Source organism: Cyanistes caeruleus, chromosome 9 (assembly GCF_971803275.1).
Source record: "Cyanistes caeruleus chromosome 9, bCyaCae1.hap1.1, whole genome shotgun sequence".
NCBI classification, from domain to species: Eukaryota; Metazoa; Chordata; class Aves; order Passeriformes; family Paridae; genus Cyanistes; species Cyanistes caeruleus.
In genome coordinates, this window is record NC_141709.1 from 15756076 (window position 1) to 15770837 (window position 14762).

Consider the following 14762-nt stretch of genomic DNA (forward strand, 5'->3'; position numbering starts at 1 on the left):
TTTTAGACGGTGATACTGCTTTATTATTTAGCAAATGGCTAAGGAAGAACAGCAATACAGATTTGATGGTGTATTTCATTCTATGTACCTCATAACATAAAGGTTTCCAGAGAACAAAACTTTCATTTGTTAAAAGGGAAAGAAATACTGAACTAAAATAGTTATTTTCTACTTGGGTAAAATTCAAAGCTTCTAACTGAAGCTCTTGCATACATACAGTATATTCTATTTGCTGTACTGTTGCTACTCATTTTGCTGCAAATAGTAAAAAAAAAAAAAAAAAAGTAAAGTTTTCATTTTTCACATGACTGATTCTCACCATACCAAGGAAAAGCTTGACATCAACCTTCAAGTTAAATCACTCTGATGTGACAGAAGGCTCCTCCTCTTCAGGCAGATTATACATCCAATGAAGTGTAGTGCAATACATCACTGAGGTATGCTGGGTGTTTCTTGTGGCAGCTTACTGCCTTTTTTTTTTAACACTATAAATTTGGGTTTATCATCCCCATTCCTTGGCACTCAATGATGTAGGTATCATTACTGGGATCTTCCTCTTCTGATTTTGTTATAGTAAATTTGGCCTAAAAGAGGATTAGAAATACATCACTTACATGTGATAATTAAATTATCACATAGAGCAGTTTAGATATTCAATATCTGATGTCCAATAATTGTACTGCCACATGTGTATGTATATTACAGCTTTGACAGATTTAATTCAAAAAGCCATTTAAATTTAAATAAAGGTGATAAAAGTATCTAACCATTCTAAAAGCCTTTAACTCTAGAGCATGCTCACTTTCTACAGGTAATCTCCCAGTTAAATATTATAGCAATTGCTTTATCAATGCTTGTCCTCCATCATCAAGTTCAGCTCACACTGCCTGATGAACTGTACATTACCAAGTTACTGGAAGAACTTCCTTTTGGAATGGACTCACCTTTGTTAGCTGCTCTGCAAAGTGTATAGCTGTTTGAGTATGAAGTGTAATTGGTCCACTTTTCACTCTAGACACTCCCTTTGCTAGTGCCATAAAAATGATCAGCTGAAAGGGAGAGAAAGGTAATTATTAAATCATTCTTCAGATTCCAGTAATTTATTGATTAAAAAAACCCCAACCAAAACATGCAAAATGTCTGTAGATATAAAAATACTGTCTTCTAGGTTTCATAAAAGTTCATGAAGCTTAGTTTGAAGAGTGATCCAAGGCTCCAGAAGTTTGGAGATTGCTACTGTAATGCCCATTACAGACGGGTTACTTTTCCACAGTGGAGCTTGTCCCTGAATCCCTACTACATTTAACTTTGCTTTCCCCCACTGTATATTCCCCTAAAGTCACATCAGACTCCAGATTAGTAGATTACTAATGGTTACTAGTAGATTACTAATGGTAGGTACTAATGATTACTAAATACTCTAGGTAATCTACTAATCCAGAATAGATTACCTATATGGAGAGAAACTCAGGAAGAGGTATTTTAATTCTAACACTTCCAGATCACATATTCACCAGGCACCTGAAAACCTTCGATTTGACTTAAAAACATCACCATAACAAGAATACTACAAGGTGTGATTAACTCTCTGCAGTTCTCATACACAGTGACTCTGGCTTGTTCCCATCAGTTGTACTTGAATGCTTTGAAAAAAGTAGGCTGAATCCAAGACTGAAATACTTATTATACTACATAATATTCATGTGTGCCCAGGTGTTTACAGCTAAGAGGTAACATCATCCTAGTTAAACCAACCCAAGATTCTTATCAGGCTAAAATAAGGCAGTGAAGAGCCTTCATTTTTAAATTAAATTAGGGGAGAAAGATAATCAGGAGCATGTCCTAGATATTCTCTGATACCTTCCTTTAGCATCATTCTATATATGTGAAGAGGGAGCTATTATCACTGCACTACATGGAATGCCAAATAGAAGCAAATTCCTGCCTCCTTCTTCCATACTTATTTGGGGTTAGAGAAAGGGAAAATTTGAGGGTGTTGGTGCAAAGCTAAAAGCATTTGTGGTTCCTAAAAACTGTATATAATTTGCTAATTCTAGTGATGTGACTACATAGCTCTGAGACTACTAACATCTTGTTCCTTCCCTGTTCAGATCTGTACTGGTTACAAGTAGTGCATACATGTTCTTTCTACTTCAACTTCATGTAAATGCATATAGTAACCTTACTTGGTCTTGCAGAGAATCATCCACAGTTCCACCATGTTTAAGATTCTGAAGCAGCATCTCAGCTGCTTCAATGCCAACCTTGTCAGCATTTTTTCCTAAGAGAGAAATCAGAAAGCTGAAAATTACTATTTAAAATTTTAAAAATACAAAAAAAAAAAAAAAAAACCAAACAAAACAACCCAAGGAATTATCAACTTTTTAAATCTTATGCTCTTGCCTCAAATGTCTGCTTAAAAAACCCTTCCCATCTTATGCTCATATATAGTCTATACTTCCTAAGCAGTGGAAAGAAAGTAGCCTCATTTAGTCAGAAAAACATTAGATTCAAATAATTTATTCTTCCATTTATTTTAATCTAGATTCACTCTTGACCAAAAACTTCACATGTAAAGGAACACAAAGCCTGTGTTCCTAAAGTTCGGAAATATTTGCAGTGATTATCCGTTCTGATATGAGGTAAAGTTAACAGTTCAGTAATTTTTGTAAATTTCCATTTACTATGTTTTAAATCTACTAATTTTTGCTGTCCTTTATTTCTATACATTTAAAAATGAAACATTCAAAGCATCAGATCATTAAACAGATTATACTTCAGATTCCTATTTGTTATTGGTTTATTCAGTTAAGTCTCAAAGAATTCATGGAATTCTTACCTCTCTTGCCAAGTGCTGACCCAGCTAGCAAACAACCTGTTGAAGTCTCTGCAATAATACTAAGCAGAAAAACAAACATAATTAAAAATAAGAACAAAATCACTCATATTACAGTTTATTTACCAGATATGTAATCAAGATCTAGATAATCAACCAACAAGATTAGAGCTAACAACAGACAGCTTGGATTCAACTTACATTATTCCACTTCCAGTCCCAACAGCTTGATCATCAGGTTCTCTGACAGGCTGAATATTAATGTAAAGATCTCTGATTTCTCTTCTGATGCATCTCACTGCTGCTGCTGACATGTCTTTTGCCAGCTAACAAGACAAGACATAAACCCAGTAATTATGTAATATAGCAATACATTTTCCTCATAAATTCAATTATTACTGTTAATCCCTGAATAAAGGGGCTACTTTATTAACTAGAAAAACAAAGGATTGTTATAAAGCCCTACAAGAACTGAACGTGATTTTTTTCTGAAAATTTTTCTACAAAATTAAGGTAACATTAAATGTTGTACAAATGACAGTTATATAAATGTATACAGAAACTTCAATATCAATAGAAATTCAAGAACTTTTCTTCATTCATAGAGAAAAGTATTTGATTTTAGTCTTCTTGCAAAACATTAGCTTCTAAAAATGGCCCACCCCAAAAACAAGTGCAAAATTCCCACCCCCCCCCAATAATTATGTACAGAATATACTCTGTAAGAGAGAATACATAAAATAACAATTTTACATCACAAGCAAATGGGGGGAATACAAAGCTTATCCCAATCCTGTGATCTAATCATAGCTATATTCATGGATTTGGAGATTTTAAGACCAAAACCAGCAGTCCACAGCTTTTTGAAAAGTAATTCAGTTTCTCCTCTTCCTTCCTCTACTAATTCCTAGCCTGTATGTGAGCTGGAACCTTAAGGAGATCTCAGCACTCAGGACAGGAAGAACAGAAAGGAGATATAAAGGAGCAAATTTCTCTCCTTCTAATTTTTGTCTAAACCTACCCTTAACTTGTTCTAATACCCTTAGCAATGGCTGAAAAACCTGTTGTAGTCTGGCCTCCACCTATTAGAGTGCTCATGAACAAGGGCCCTAATTTCAGATTTAAAATAATCCACATGAATATGAAGAATACCTAAATCAGATATAAGATATCTCTCAATATATGCTAAAGACTTTTGAGTCTTTAAAGAAGTCTTTAAAGACTTCTTGAGTCCTGTGAAGGATGAGGATACTGTTCTCATTTCCTGTTTCACCTTTACACTGCTGTGTGATGAATGAATTTTAGGTATGTCAAATATAATATTCTACAGCCTGAATAATCAAAACAGTTTAATAAGGTTGCTTAGCTTGTGTAAGACTGCAAAAGACAGGAGAGTAGAGAAATGTTAAACAGATTGCATGCAATTTTATGTAGCTATATAAAGTTGGATACTACCAGAGCCATGATAAGCACTTACTTTGATAGGCAGTGCTCCAGCAACAAATGCCCTTCCATAAATCTTTGTCACTGTGCCACGTTCTGTTAAGTTTATTGGGCTCAGCTCTTTGACTGGAGACATCTGGACTACAACTTCACCACCTCCTTGAGGGTAGTAACCCCTATTTAGAAACAGTAATTGTATGTAACTAAATGCAATGATCACAAGGAAACCAAGAAAAGGGCCAGGAGGCTCTTCATATATTTCATCATACATTTTTATGTTCCCTGCTACTGTAACATACAAATTTTCTTGATGTGTGCCTTAGAAACTCTTATGATGGAATTGGGTTCTCTAACACTAATCCTCTGTAATGCACATCTTATTAATTTCCTAACACTAACCTAACTGGCACCTTGGAAAAGGTTAGTAATGCACGGCCTGTTCAGCATGTGCTCCCCTCAGGGGAGCCAACAGGAAACATTACACAGCAGCTGTGGACCCAGCAAGGAAAAAAGAAGACAGCAAAGAATCATATCCCATTCATCATAGGGTGACAGTACACACAGGGACAGCTAATGCAGATTAGTTCATGTATTATAAATTCATCCCTCAGTTTGATTGAGAGCCCCCTGTGTGTGCCTCTGCTCACACACAGGTTCAGTAAGGCCCAGATCTGCTGCACAGCTCCACAACTCACCTCCTTTTTATGTCACAATTAAATGTGAAGTTGAACTTTTCAACTACTGGCTTGAAAACCTGAAAAATAAACACATATAAAAACACAGAGTGAATTTATTTTGCATTAATATTTTCCCATTATTTTATGCAATCTTAAAAGAGAAAAAAAAGCTAAACACAAAAAATTCAGTTACGTTACTGAAAAAAAAAAGATAGCCAGTCTCATCCATATAGCTTATTTGATATTTCTCATACTTCATTCTCAATGTCACCTTGTGTAAAAGGACTTTCTTATGGAAAAAAAGAAGAGTAATTCACTCTAGCACTTCTAGATAAAGAATACATTTTAACTGAAATTTTCTGTAGTAATTAAAACCAAAGAAACTATTTGCTGTTTCAGGAAATTCCATGAAACACTGGTTGCTCTCTACATCCAGTACACTAATAGTGTTATAGTCCCATGCCTAATTCTATGGTCACAAATAGACTTGCAGTAAGAGGAACAGCAGTTACATTGCACATATATTCAGGGAAGATGCACCAAGACAAAGGAATTTCTCCCTACCATGACTGTGTAGTCTATCTGAGGAGCCATCTCCGCATTAGTCCCACCTTTTAAATGAAGCTCTGATGGGGAAGCAGCAAACAGCACACAGGGCATTGCTACCTGCATCAGTAGACACACACTCCTAAAAGCAATTATAAGATACTCAAATGTCAGACTATGTTCATAATCCATAGAATTCCATAGAATCATTATATATCAAAGGCAGATGACCTTCCAGAGCATCTACTTTTGCATTTTATTTTTAAAATTATCTATAAACTTATTAGTCTTAAAAGATACTAATTTAAAACTTGGCGTTCTTAGCAAGCCTAAATATGAAGGTTTTCATTTCACAATAATTGTAACTTTAATACTTCTGTCTGAAATAAAAGTTATGTATCTCCTTTAGTATACAGATGGGACCATGAAAACTGTGGGCCTAGGTAGCAGAAAAGGCTTTGGCAGCAGTAACATTTTATTACATGGATGGAATATGTTCCAAAAGACTAATATGACTGTGCTACTATAAGTGTAAGTAAAATATTAAAAATTACCTTATTGTATGATGATTATTTCAGACCTTATGGATGTGAGATACTTATCTAATTTAATACATTTGGTCTGGTATGTAACACAGTAAATGTAAAGAAATTACACCTAAAGTTTTAAAGACACAGGCACCTGCTTTTTTCATAACATGAACCAAGTGTTCAGCTTTTATATCTATCATGCTTTTAAACTTTGCATGTACTTCATGCATCTCCTGCCTATACTACAGGTTCTTGGGTCACACAAATCTGGCTCAGGCAGCACATATCCTGGGTCATTACCAAAGCATAAATGTTCTTTTTTCCCCCCTAATCTATTGTGATAATTTTAAAGTTATCAGAAGCTGGTACAAAGACATACCCTGCTGTTTTTGTATCTGCTACGTGGGTTCCACCTTTGATCTTCCCAGGAGTGAAGGTTATTTCTGTTGAGCCAATTTCACCACCATTCAGCTTTCCATCACACAGATCTCGAATGATCTCCAATCCAGACAGATGCTGAGGTCTTAGAGTGACAACAAACAGTTAAAGACACATACAAATAGACTACATGCTCATGTTACATTAAAAGAACCACTAAAAACCAACTAAAAAAATACAAATGCAAATTTTGGATTAGACAAGTATCAGAAATTCATTCTGGTTGCTACAGTACTTCTGAGTTCACAGGAGCCAAAGGAGCAGCATTCAGGCTATACTGGGATGGGTAGAATGGGTACAGACAAATAAATGAGATGCAGGAGCAGTCGCTTGTCGTAATGTGATAAATGCTTGGACAGAAATGCAGCGGGCTAATGATGGCAATACTGGCTGAGCCAGAACCGGTTGCAGTGCTACAAGAGAGTTAACAGGTTTGCTATATAGTTGCCTTGTGCTTGTTTCCATTTATTAAGGTAATTTAAATAGGAAACACACCAACTGTTCTTAACACTGGAAATACACTAACTGTAGCAACACTAGGATATGCACTCCCTGTTCTTAACACTGTACGCTCGGTAAGCTATGTTTCGCTCAGGCATTACATGAGTGTGTTCCCTGTTTCAAGCCGTGTGTTCCACGTAGCACCCGTAGAACCATTTCCGAGGCTGCGGCCGGGCCGCGCCCTCACCTGCCCCGGGCCGGGGAGCCGCGCTGAGGGCACCGGCGAGGGAACCCAGGCCAGTTCATGCCCCAGCGTTCCCTCTCACTCCTTGTGAGCCAAAGACGGGATTTTCTAGTAAAAAGGCCCTTTTAAAGCAATGGAAAACACAAATGATTCAGACGAGAGCAGCCGAGGCCTTGTGCAGCCGTGCCCCGGCCCGGGAAGGCCCCCCACACCGTAAGTGACCGGCTGGGCGCCCCGGGACCGCCCGGGGAGGGTCTCACCTGAGGCCGGGCTGGCTCCGCCCGGCGCGGATCCGGCGCACCCGCACGGGCAGCCCCAGCAGGCAGCTCAGCGCCGTGGACACCCGCAGGATCTGCCCGCCCTGCAGGGAGAAACGGCGATCATCAGGCCCTACGGCACTTCCCGCCCACCCCGCCAGCCCTTCCCGCTGCCCGGGCCAGGTAAGCCGCGGCCCGCTGGCTCTCACCCCCTCCATGATCCCGCCGTCTATCTCCACTCTGTCCCCGTCCATGGCTGGCGATGAGCGGTGTCTCTCGCAGAGGCCGCGCCGATGGGATCCCGGCGGGGCCCTAAATACTGCGAGTCCTCGGCGAAGCAGCCCCGGGGGCCAGGAGAGCTTGCCGGCGGAGGCGCGGCCGGGATGCCGCGGTGCCGGCGCTGGGGGCGGGCGGTAGTGCCGGGCGGCGGTGCCGGGCAGGCGCAGAGCGGAGGCGCCTCCCTGCCCGCCCGCCGGGGTTGGCCGGGGAGGCTCCGCCGTGGGGAGCAGCAGCAGGGGTAGCTGCCTTGTGCTCGCGGTACTGACCGCGTCCCGGCCTCCCGTAGAAAGCAGTACCTTTTGTCCTGAGGGCCGGAGCGGTATCAACCGCTGCACTTGCGAGGTCAGAACCGTGGGCACAGTGCTGCCGACGGAGGGGAGCGGCCGGACTGCTGCCCTCCTCGTTACAAACTAGTTTTCCTCAGAATCACAGACTGAATTAGATTGTAGAAGACCTCAGAGATTATCAAGTCTAACCTATAAACGAATACCACCATGTCAGCCAGACAATGGCACTAAGTACCACGTCCAGTTTTTTCCTTAAACGCCTCTAGAGTTGGTATCTCCACCACCCTCCTGGGCAGCCCGTTCCAATGTCTAAGCACCCTTTCCGAAGAGATTCTTCCTAATGTTCAACGTAAACCTCCCCTGGAGCATCTGAAGACTATGCTCTGTCGCTCGTCACCTGGAAGAAGAGGTCGACCTGGCTACAATCACTTTTCACAGAACCACACACACGGGCGTGTTGGTCTGGCAGGCGCGCTCGGGACTTTATTACACGCGTATCGGGAACGGCCGGGCTCTTCGCGCTGCCCTTCCCGCTACTGCGGCCCGGGGAAGCCGCACGCCCTGCACCGCCAGCCGCGGCCCTGGGCCCCGCACAGGGGACGCTCTCCCGGTCCGTACCGTGGGCGTGCGTGGGCCCGAGCGCCGCCCGCGCTGCCCGGGCCCGAGCGCCGCCCGCTCCTGGTTGGCTGTGGCGGCGCGGCCTCCGCCGGTTGGCTGAGCCGGGGGTGTGTGCGGGGCCGCTCTGCCCGGGCAAGATGGCGGCCGTGACCGCGCTGAGGAGCAGCTGCCGAGCCGCGGGGCGCCTGGTAAGGGCAGCGGGAGCCCCGCTGGCGGCGGCGCTCCCGGCCAGCCGGGGAGGGAGGAATAACGCGCGGCATCCCCGAGCCCTTGTCCTCGGTTCCTGCCGTCCGGCGGGCACACAGCGAGCACCGCGCCACTGCAGCTCGCGGAGCTGCCGCCTCGGCAGTGGCCGGGGGCGGGCGGCGCCTCAGCTCCCTGCCCGCCGTGCGCTGCCCGTGCTCCGCGCAGGTGGCCGAGCCCCCGGCCGTGCCGGGACCGCCCGCCCCGCGCTGCACAGGGACCCCCAGAACTAGCACCCTCCGCCCCGCGCAGCCCCCGGAGTGCCCTGCCCTTGCCCGTGCTCCCTGTGAGAGAAACGTGTGCCTTTCTGTAATAAGCTAGTGACACGTCCTCTTCTGCTCTTTCTAAGTCATCCCATTATTGTTTTGCCTGTACGTTGCTGTGCCATCAACGCTTCTCCGCCCATGCATCACCTCTCTTAGTATACCGCATCTGCACGGGGACCGTGTGGCCACACGTACACAAACGGGAAACGGATTTCTTTGGATTCCAGGAGCCTTGATGCTTGAAAAGTAGTTGAGATACCTTACCATAAGAAGCGAATCTACTTGGTTGCCTTTCTGGAATACTTAAAATTTCGTGAACGTGGACCTAGTCCATGCTTTCTTCTGTCTTCTTGTATTATAGTCTTCTTGCTGTTGTGAAGAGCGTTGATTTATTATTCTATCATCCCTACATTGTGGGATGTCAGAGAAGAAATAACTTTTGAATTTTAGGAAACAAAATTAAGGATCAGTTCCAGTTTCTAGTATTTTTTTTTTCTCTTAATAATTCATATTATAAAGTATAAGGATGAGGAATTTATAAATGATACTTTTGTAATCAGTTTTCAGCTAGTAACTTTTTAAATAATTTTGCTAATTAAGAGCATTGAAAATAGCACTTTCTTTTAAGTTGTATTTCTAACCATCTACTCTTAAATGCAGAGGGAGAGTCTGGTAAGATGAAAACACTCATCTATGTGCATGCTAAACTATAGAGTTGGCTGGTTTATAGTGTGTATTTTCTGCAAGCACGTTTTGAACCTGAGCCAGGGGGCTTTTGTGTTAAGTGGCAGGGAAATTGCGGTTACCTGGATACTGGGACATGTGCCGGGTATTTAGATGAGGGATGACATCAGATTAATACATGTTACCAGAGATGTTGCTTTAGTATTAAGTATAGTATATTGGTAACTATATCCTTGGAAATACAGAATATGTATGCAGAACACATCCAATGTGAGGAAATATTTATTAAAATGACTCCATGGAACAGAAGTCTAGAGAGTTCAGCAGGGCAGTATCCTTTAATGCACAATCATTGCATGTGAGCATGAGCTGCTCAATTTGATTTGGAAATTTAGTGTTAATCCATCAGGTAATCAGTTCTCTGGAAGCTGCTTAAAATATTTTGGTCTGAGGCCAGAATACATTTTCAGGATCAGTGGTAATTTAGAAAGCTGGAGTTGTCTTGTTTTTAAGGAAACAACCAAAGTTAAACCAGAGGGCCAAGGCAGTTCTCCCTGAGTGCACTCAGCTCCCCTCCTGGCTCGGGTCAGAGCACGGCTCTGTCAGCCAGGCTCAGTCCCAGCCTCAGTCCCAGAGAGGGACTTGAGTGGGCCCTTGGTTCCTTTTTGCCAGAGTCACACTGCGCATCAGAGACTTGCACAGGAAAGATGTTACCTTGATGTGACATTATTGCCTTTAAGTTGCTGTTTAGTGTAATAGTAGCCACATTTACAAACTCATTACTAGCAGTTATGTTTGGAGTTTACTGACTGATTTTTCCAGACATCAAAATATGTAGATGGGTATGCTATGGATATTAGAGCTAATTTTGTCTTTTAGGTGCCGTTTTTATTTCCTTGTTTGGCATAACACCAGTATTGTGGTGATTAAATGCTGAATTTGTAAGCACAGTCTTTTTGTTTAATGGATTTTTTTCCTTGCTAGTAAGGAACACTGCTCTGTGAAGAGATTGTGTCCTGCATTATTACTTTAACATACTAGCACAGCAACTTTTTAGTAGAGAATGTGCAAAATTGAAAACTAGAGAGAGTTCCTTTTTAAAAATGCAGTAGTTTTGAATTATTCCTACAGATATAATATGAAACAGCATGGTCACTCTTCAATAACAACACCAGTCTCTTTTTTTGGCAGTGACATTACTAATTCACTACCTGCATTGGTAACCAAAGGTTAAAAACACATGGAAATCATTGTGAAACTTCACATTTAGAAATAGTTCAGTGTGCTCCTTGTGCTCCTTGTGATCATCTTCACAGGTAAATACTGAATGTTTTTCATTTAGGGTCGTGTAAAGAGAAAAGAGGGTTTTTGCAAGTTTGTGACAAAAAGGTCTAGTTGAACATCTTTTTCAGTAACATTTTAATGTAAACATGTTACCTTCAACTGGGAAGAAACCCAGAATTAAAGTAGGAGAAAATAGGATTGTGAAGATGTACATTAGTTTTGTAATTTAATGAGAACTTTAAATGTATTCCTAAAATACAGTTTTTCATAGCTGGAAATTGCCATGCTATCTGATTGTTGAATATGGAAAGTTATTTGGAGGACAAATGAAAATATTTTCTGTTTGCATGTTATAGGAATTAGGAAAATGCTCATTCTAGATCAGTAGGTACCATTTTAGTGGCAGGCAGTGAAAGGTAACTCAAATGATGGAACTTTGTTGTGTCCATTTTGATAGATGGTATTGTATAAAAGGTTTGTTTTTTAAAGAAAGGGGATATTAAATATAATACAGTACTAGGATAAATAATACAGAAAATTAGTACATTGTCAGTTCAGAATTGTGTGGCCCTGAATAATGTACTTTTTAAAAAGTGGACTGTGATAGCAAATAGTTGAACACCGTGGGGTGTGGGGAGGGAAACAAGAAGTTTCATATGCTCTGTAATTACTGAAAGGATTTTTTAAACAAGAAGTTAAAATGAACTTTCCCATGCAGGTGTGCTGTTTTCTGGCTCCTCTAAGAAGATAATTTCTAAATTTTACAGTTTTGAGCTACTTGAGGTACATTGTAGCACCTGAATTTTTTTCATATCTCTAAACTAGTTAGAGATAGTATCTACAAAGAAACTGTTATTTTTATAAATTTTACAGCACTCTTAAGAAAACATAACACAAGAATTAAATTTATTATTAAATTAAATTTAATAAATTTTACTGAATAAGAACGTGTCTGAACTAACTCGTGTTGAAATTAATAAAATACCTGTTTATGTCAATGCAAGCACTACCAGCTTTGCTTTTGATCACAATCATGACTGATTACAAGAAGCTTTAAAGCATAAAGAATCTTTCAGAAAATTCTGTAGACACTTTTAAGTTGATTTCTGGATAAATGAAATTGTAACCATTAAAGAAAACCATCTCATGGCCAGTTCTTACAAAATATCATTGAAGCTGATTTGAGATGATGCTTACTTGAAGACAATTGCCTCCTATATACGAACAAAAAATGAAAGGGCAACTCTCTGGGCCCTCTGGTGTGAATTTCCTTTCTGATTAGTACTTCTGATCAGTACTTCTGATCAACCTCTGATCGGAATAAGAACTAATGAAGACAAATATGCTGGTTTTCCCTGCAGTCTAGGGAAGACTTCTAGCATTCATCCTGGATAGGAATACTTCAGATGTCTGATGTAGTTGATAGTATGTGTGCTTTTTGTGTGCCTGCCCTGATTAAGCTAATTCCTGAGAGAAACAATAGCAATGAATCACTCACCAAATCCTGTCATGATTTTTGTTAATTGGTTATGTCACTGTGGCTTTGATCTCCCTGTGTGCTGTGTTAGTGAAAGAAGTTAAAGAACTAGCAAAGCTTTTGCTAATGTAAAGGTTATTTTATATTCAAGAATGTATTCAGTGTAATTGTGTTTCCATAAGAATTTCTCTTATATAGACTAGAATGAAACTATTTTAGTATGAGTGTTACATCAGGAGTATTAAATGAGCACTATATCCTCAGTCCATTGTATTAACCCTTGAGACTTTTCTCCCCAGGTTTGCATTCATCGTGTTAGATCGTGCAGCAGCATTCGCTTTATAAAATCAAAATATGTGTGCGTGTTTGACAAATCTGCCCTCAAGTTTAGTCATCAACAGCGATTATTCAGAACATCTGCTGGTAATCTTTTTCATAATAAAATAATTTATTTTACTATTTTATGAGTATTATGTTAGAGGTTTGCATATGGCTGGTGTGTAGACTATTTCTGATGCATTCAGACTTTTCTGTCTGGTAGCTTGTATTTCATATTAAACATGTTGTATTTTTTTATTCTCTGTTTCAAGTTTCATGTGGCCAAATTGTCCAGTTTAAGCTTTCTGACATTGGAGAAGGAATTACAGAGGTGACTGTAAAAGAATGGTAAGCTCTGCTTTCCTGGAAATACACTAAGAAATCAGCAGGTAGTTTAGTTGCTTTAGCTGTATGATCAATGAATTATCTGAGAATATTTTTTTGGTTACTAGTGAAGTTTTCCAGGTTTCATTTTGCACATTTCAAAACCTTGTACATACTGAGATTTACATTGTGTTTGTTTTCAGTCTGATAGATTTGTGAGTGAAAAAAAGTGGAAGGAATGGGATGCACCTGTGTTTAGGCTTTTCCTTCAGTGATTAATGTTTTTTGGGTTCAGGAGGCCTGTCTTTTGTTATGTTTACTTAGACTGAGCTTTAGAAACTAATGACTAGAGAATCCACATAATTTTATCCTATACCCTTTCTCTATTGCTTTTAGTAAAATATTTGAACTTTAAAATTGTTTGTAAAAAGCCAGTGATGAATGGATTAAACAAAATCAAAGTGTACAGTGAAGGAAGGCAGTGTTGAAAGGCCTTGTTCTTTGTACAAATACCTCTTCTTTGTATATTGACAAGCTGAAACTAGGAACTAACAGATTAAGCTGGGCTCATTCTTATTCTTAAATGCTTTCTAATCTGAGAGGAAAACTCTGCTTTACTAAAATAAATGTAATATGTGTGTAATGATATTCATAATAATTTTGTCTTTTCACTTAACAAAGAGTTCTGTGGCAAGCAGAAAGGCATACATATCCAATATGTAGAATTTGTCTTCTCATCTGGAATGCACTTCCACATTGTGGGATGTATACTACTGAACTTACCAAAGGAACACAGAGAACGTGTTTTTCTGTCTTTCCTCCCAGGTACATAAAGGAAGGTGACAGTGTGTCTCAGTTTGACAGCATCTGTGAGGTACAGAGTGATAAAGCCTCTGTTACTATCACCAGTCGTTACGATGGAGTCATCAGAAAACTCCATTACAGCATAGATGATATTGCTTTTGTTGGAAAACCACTAGTGGACATTGAAATCGATGCTTCAAAAGGTATTGTAAGCCATTTTTTTCTCATGCATATTTTATGTTTGTTGTCATAAAACAATCAGTGACAGAGAAGCTTACTTTTTTCTCCCAAAAATCTCCAGAGCTTTTTTTCCCTTTATAAAGTCAAGAAATTTGAGTAGAGAAATTTGTGATATTCATTAGTGTTTAAAATCTCCCTGACATTTCCTCTTGAATATTTAGCTTAAGCAGCAGCCTTTAGCCAGCTGTGTTCCCATCCACATTAGCTCAAAGTAAATCATAAAAACTTCAGCTGTCACAGAATGGTTGAGGTTGGAATTTAACAAATGCTTATAATGTAGTAAAGTTAACTATTTTCTTTTTGTTTGCAGGTGTTTCCCCGGAAGAAGATGTTGTTGAAACACCTCCTATGTCTCATGAAGAGCACACTCACCAAGAGATAAAAGGTCACAAAACATTAGCAACCCCTGCAGTTCGTCGCCTGGCCATGGAGAACAATGTAAGTTTGCTGAATAAGGTCCAGTTTACCCAGCTTTTATATGGCAGTTTAACAGACTAGAAAAACACTTGTTTTAAAATACATTTTA

At 40.1% G+C, this 14762-nt stretch overlaps 2 protein-coding genes across 6 annotated transcripts in view; one reads left to right on the forward strand and one right to left on the reverse strand.

Moving 5' to 3' along the window:
• On the reverse strand, positions 1 to 8635 carry RTCA (RNA 3'-terminal phosphate cyclase). 2 transcript variants are annotated; one of them, XM_086841777.1, is made up of 12 exons: positions 8376 to 8635; positions 7622 to 8167; positions 7416 to 7516; positions 6412 to 6555; positions 5521 to 5644; positions 4975 to 5033; positions 4314 to 4455; positions 3038 to 3162; positions 2840 to 2898; positions 2187 to 2281; positions 945 to 1049; positions 1 to 584 (listed from the first exon to the last, which is right to left on the reverse strand). In XM_086841777.1, the coding sequence occupies exons 2-12, from the start codon at positions 7664 to 7666 to the stop codon at positions 486 to 488; spliced, it is 1098 nt and encodes a 365-aa protein (XP_086697903.1). In that variant the 5' UTR covers positions 7667 to 8167; positions 8376 to 8635; the 3' UTR covers positions 1 to 485. The 2 variants fall into 2 exon arrangements, with proteins under 2 accessions (XP_086697903.1, XP_086697905.1); XM_086841779.1 differs by lacking the exons at positions 7622 to 8167; positions 8376 to 8635 and having other exon boundaries at positions 7159 to 7441.
• DBT (dihydrolipoamide branched chain transacylase E2) overlaps positions 8622 to 14762 on the forward strand; it is a 12625-nt gene continuing 6484 nt past the window's right edge. The window contains exons 1-6 of one of the 4 annotated variants that reach the window (XM_086841764.1): positions 8687 to 8784; positions 11792 to 11856; positions 12850 to 12973; positions 13141 to 13216; positions 14018 to 14199; positions 14547 to 14674. In XM_086841764.1, the coding sequence (XP_086697890.1) occupies positions 14585 to 14674 (90 nt within the window). In that variant the 5' untranslated portion in view covers positions 8687 to 8784; positions 11792 to 11856; positions 12850 to 12973; ... (1 more) ...; positions 14018 to 14199; positions 14547 to 14584. Of the gene's footprint in view, positions 8785 to 10980; positions 11106 to 11791; positions 11857 to 12849; positions 12974 to 13140; positions 13217 to 14017; positions 14200 to 14546; positions 14675 to 14762 lie in introns of those variants that run through there. The other 3 variants (XM_023931679.2, XM_086841762.1, XM_086841763.1) reach the window with 3 other exon arrangements.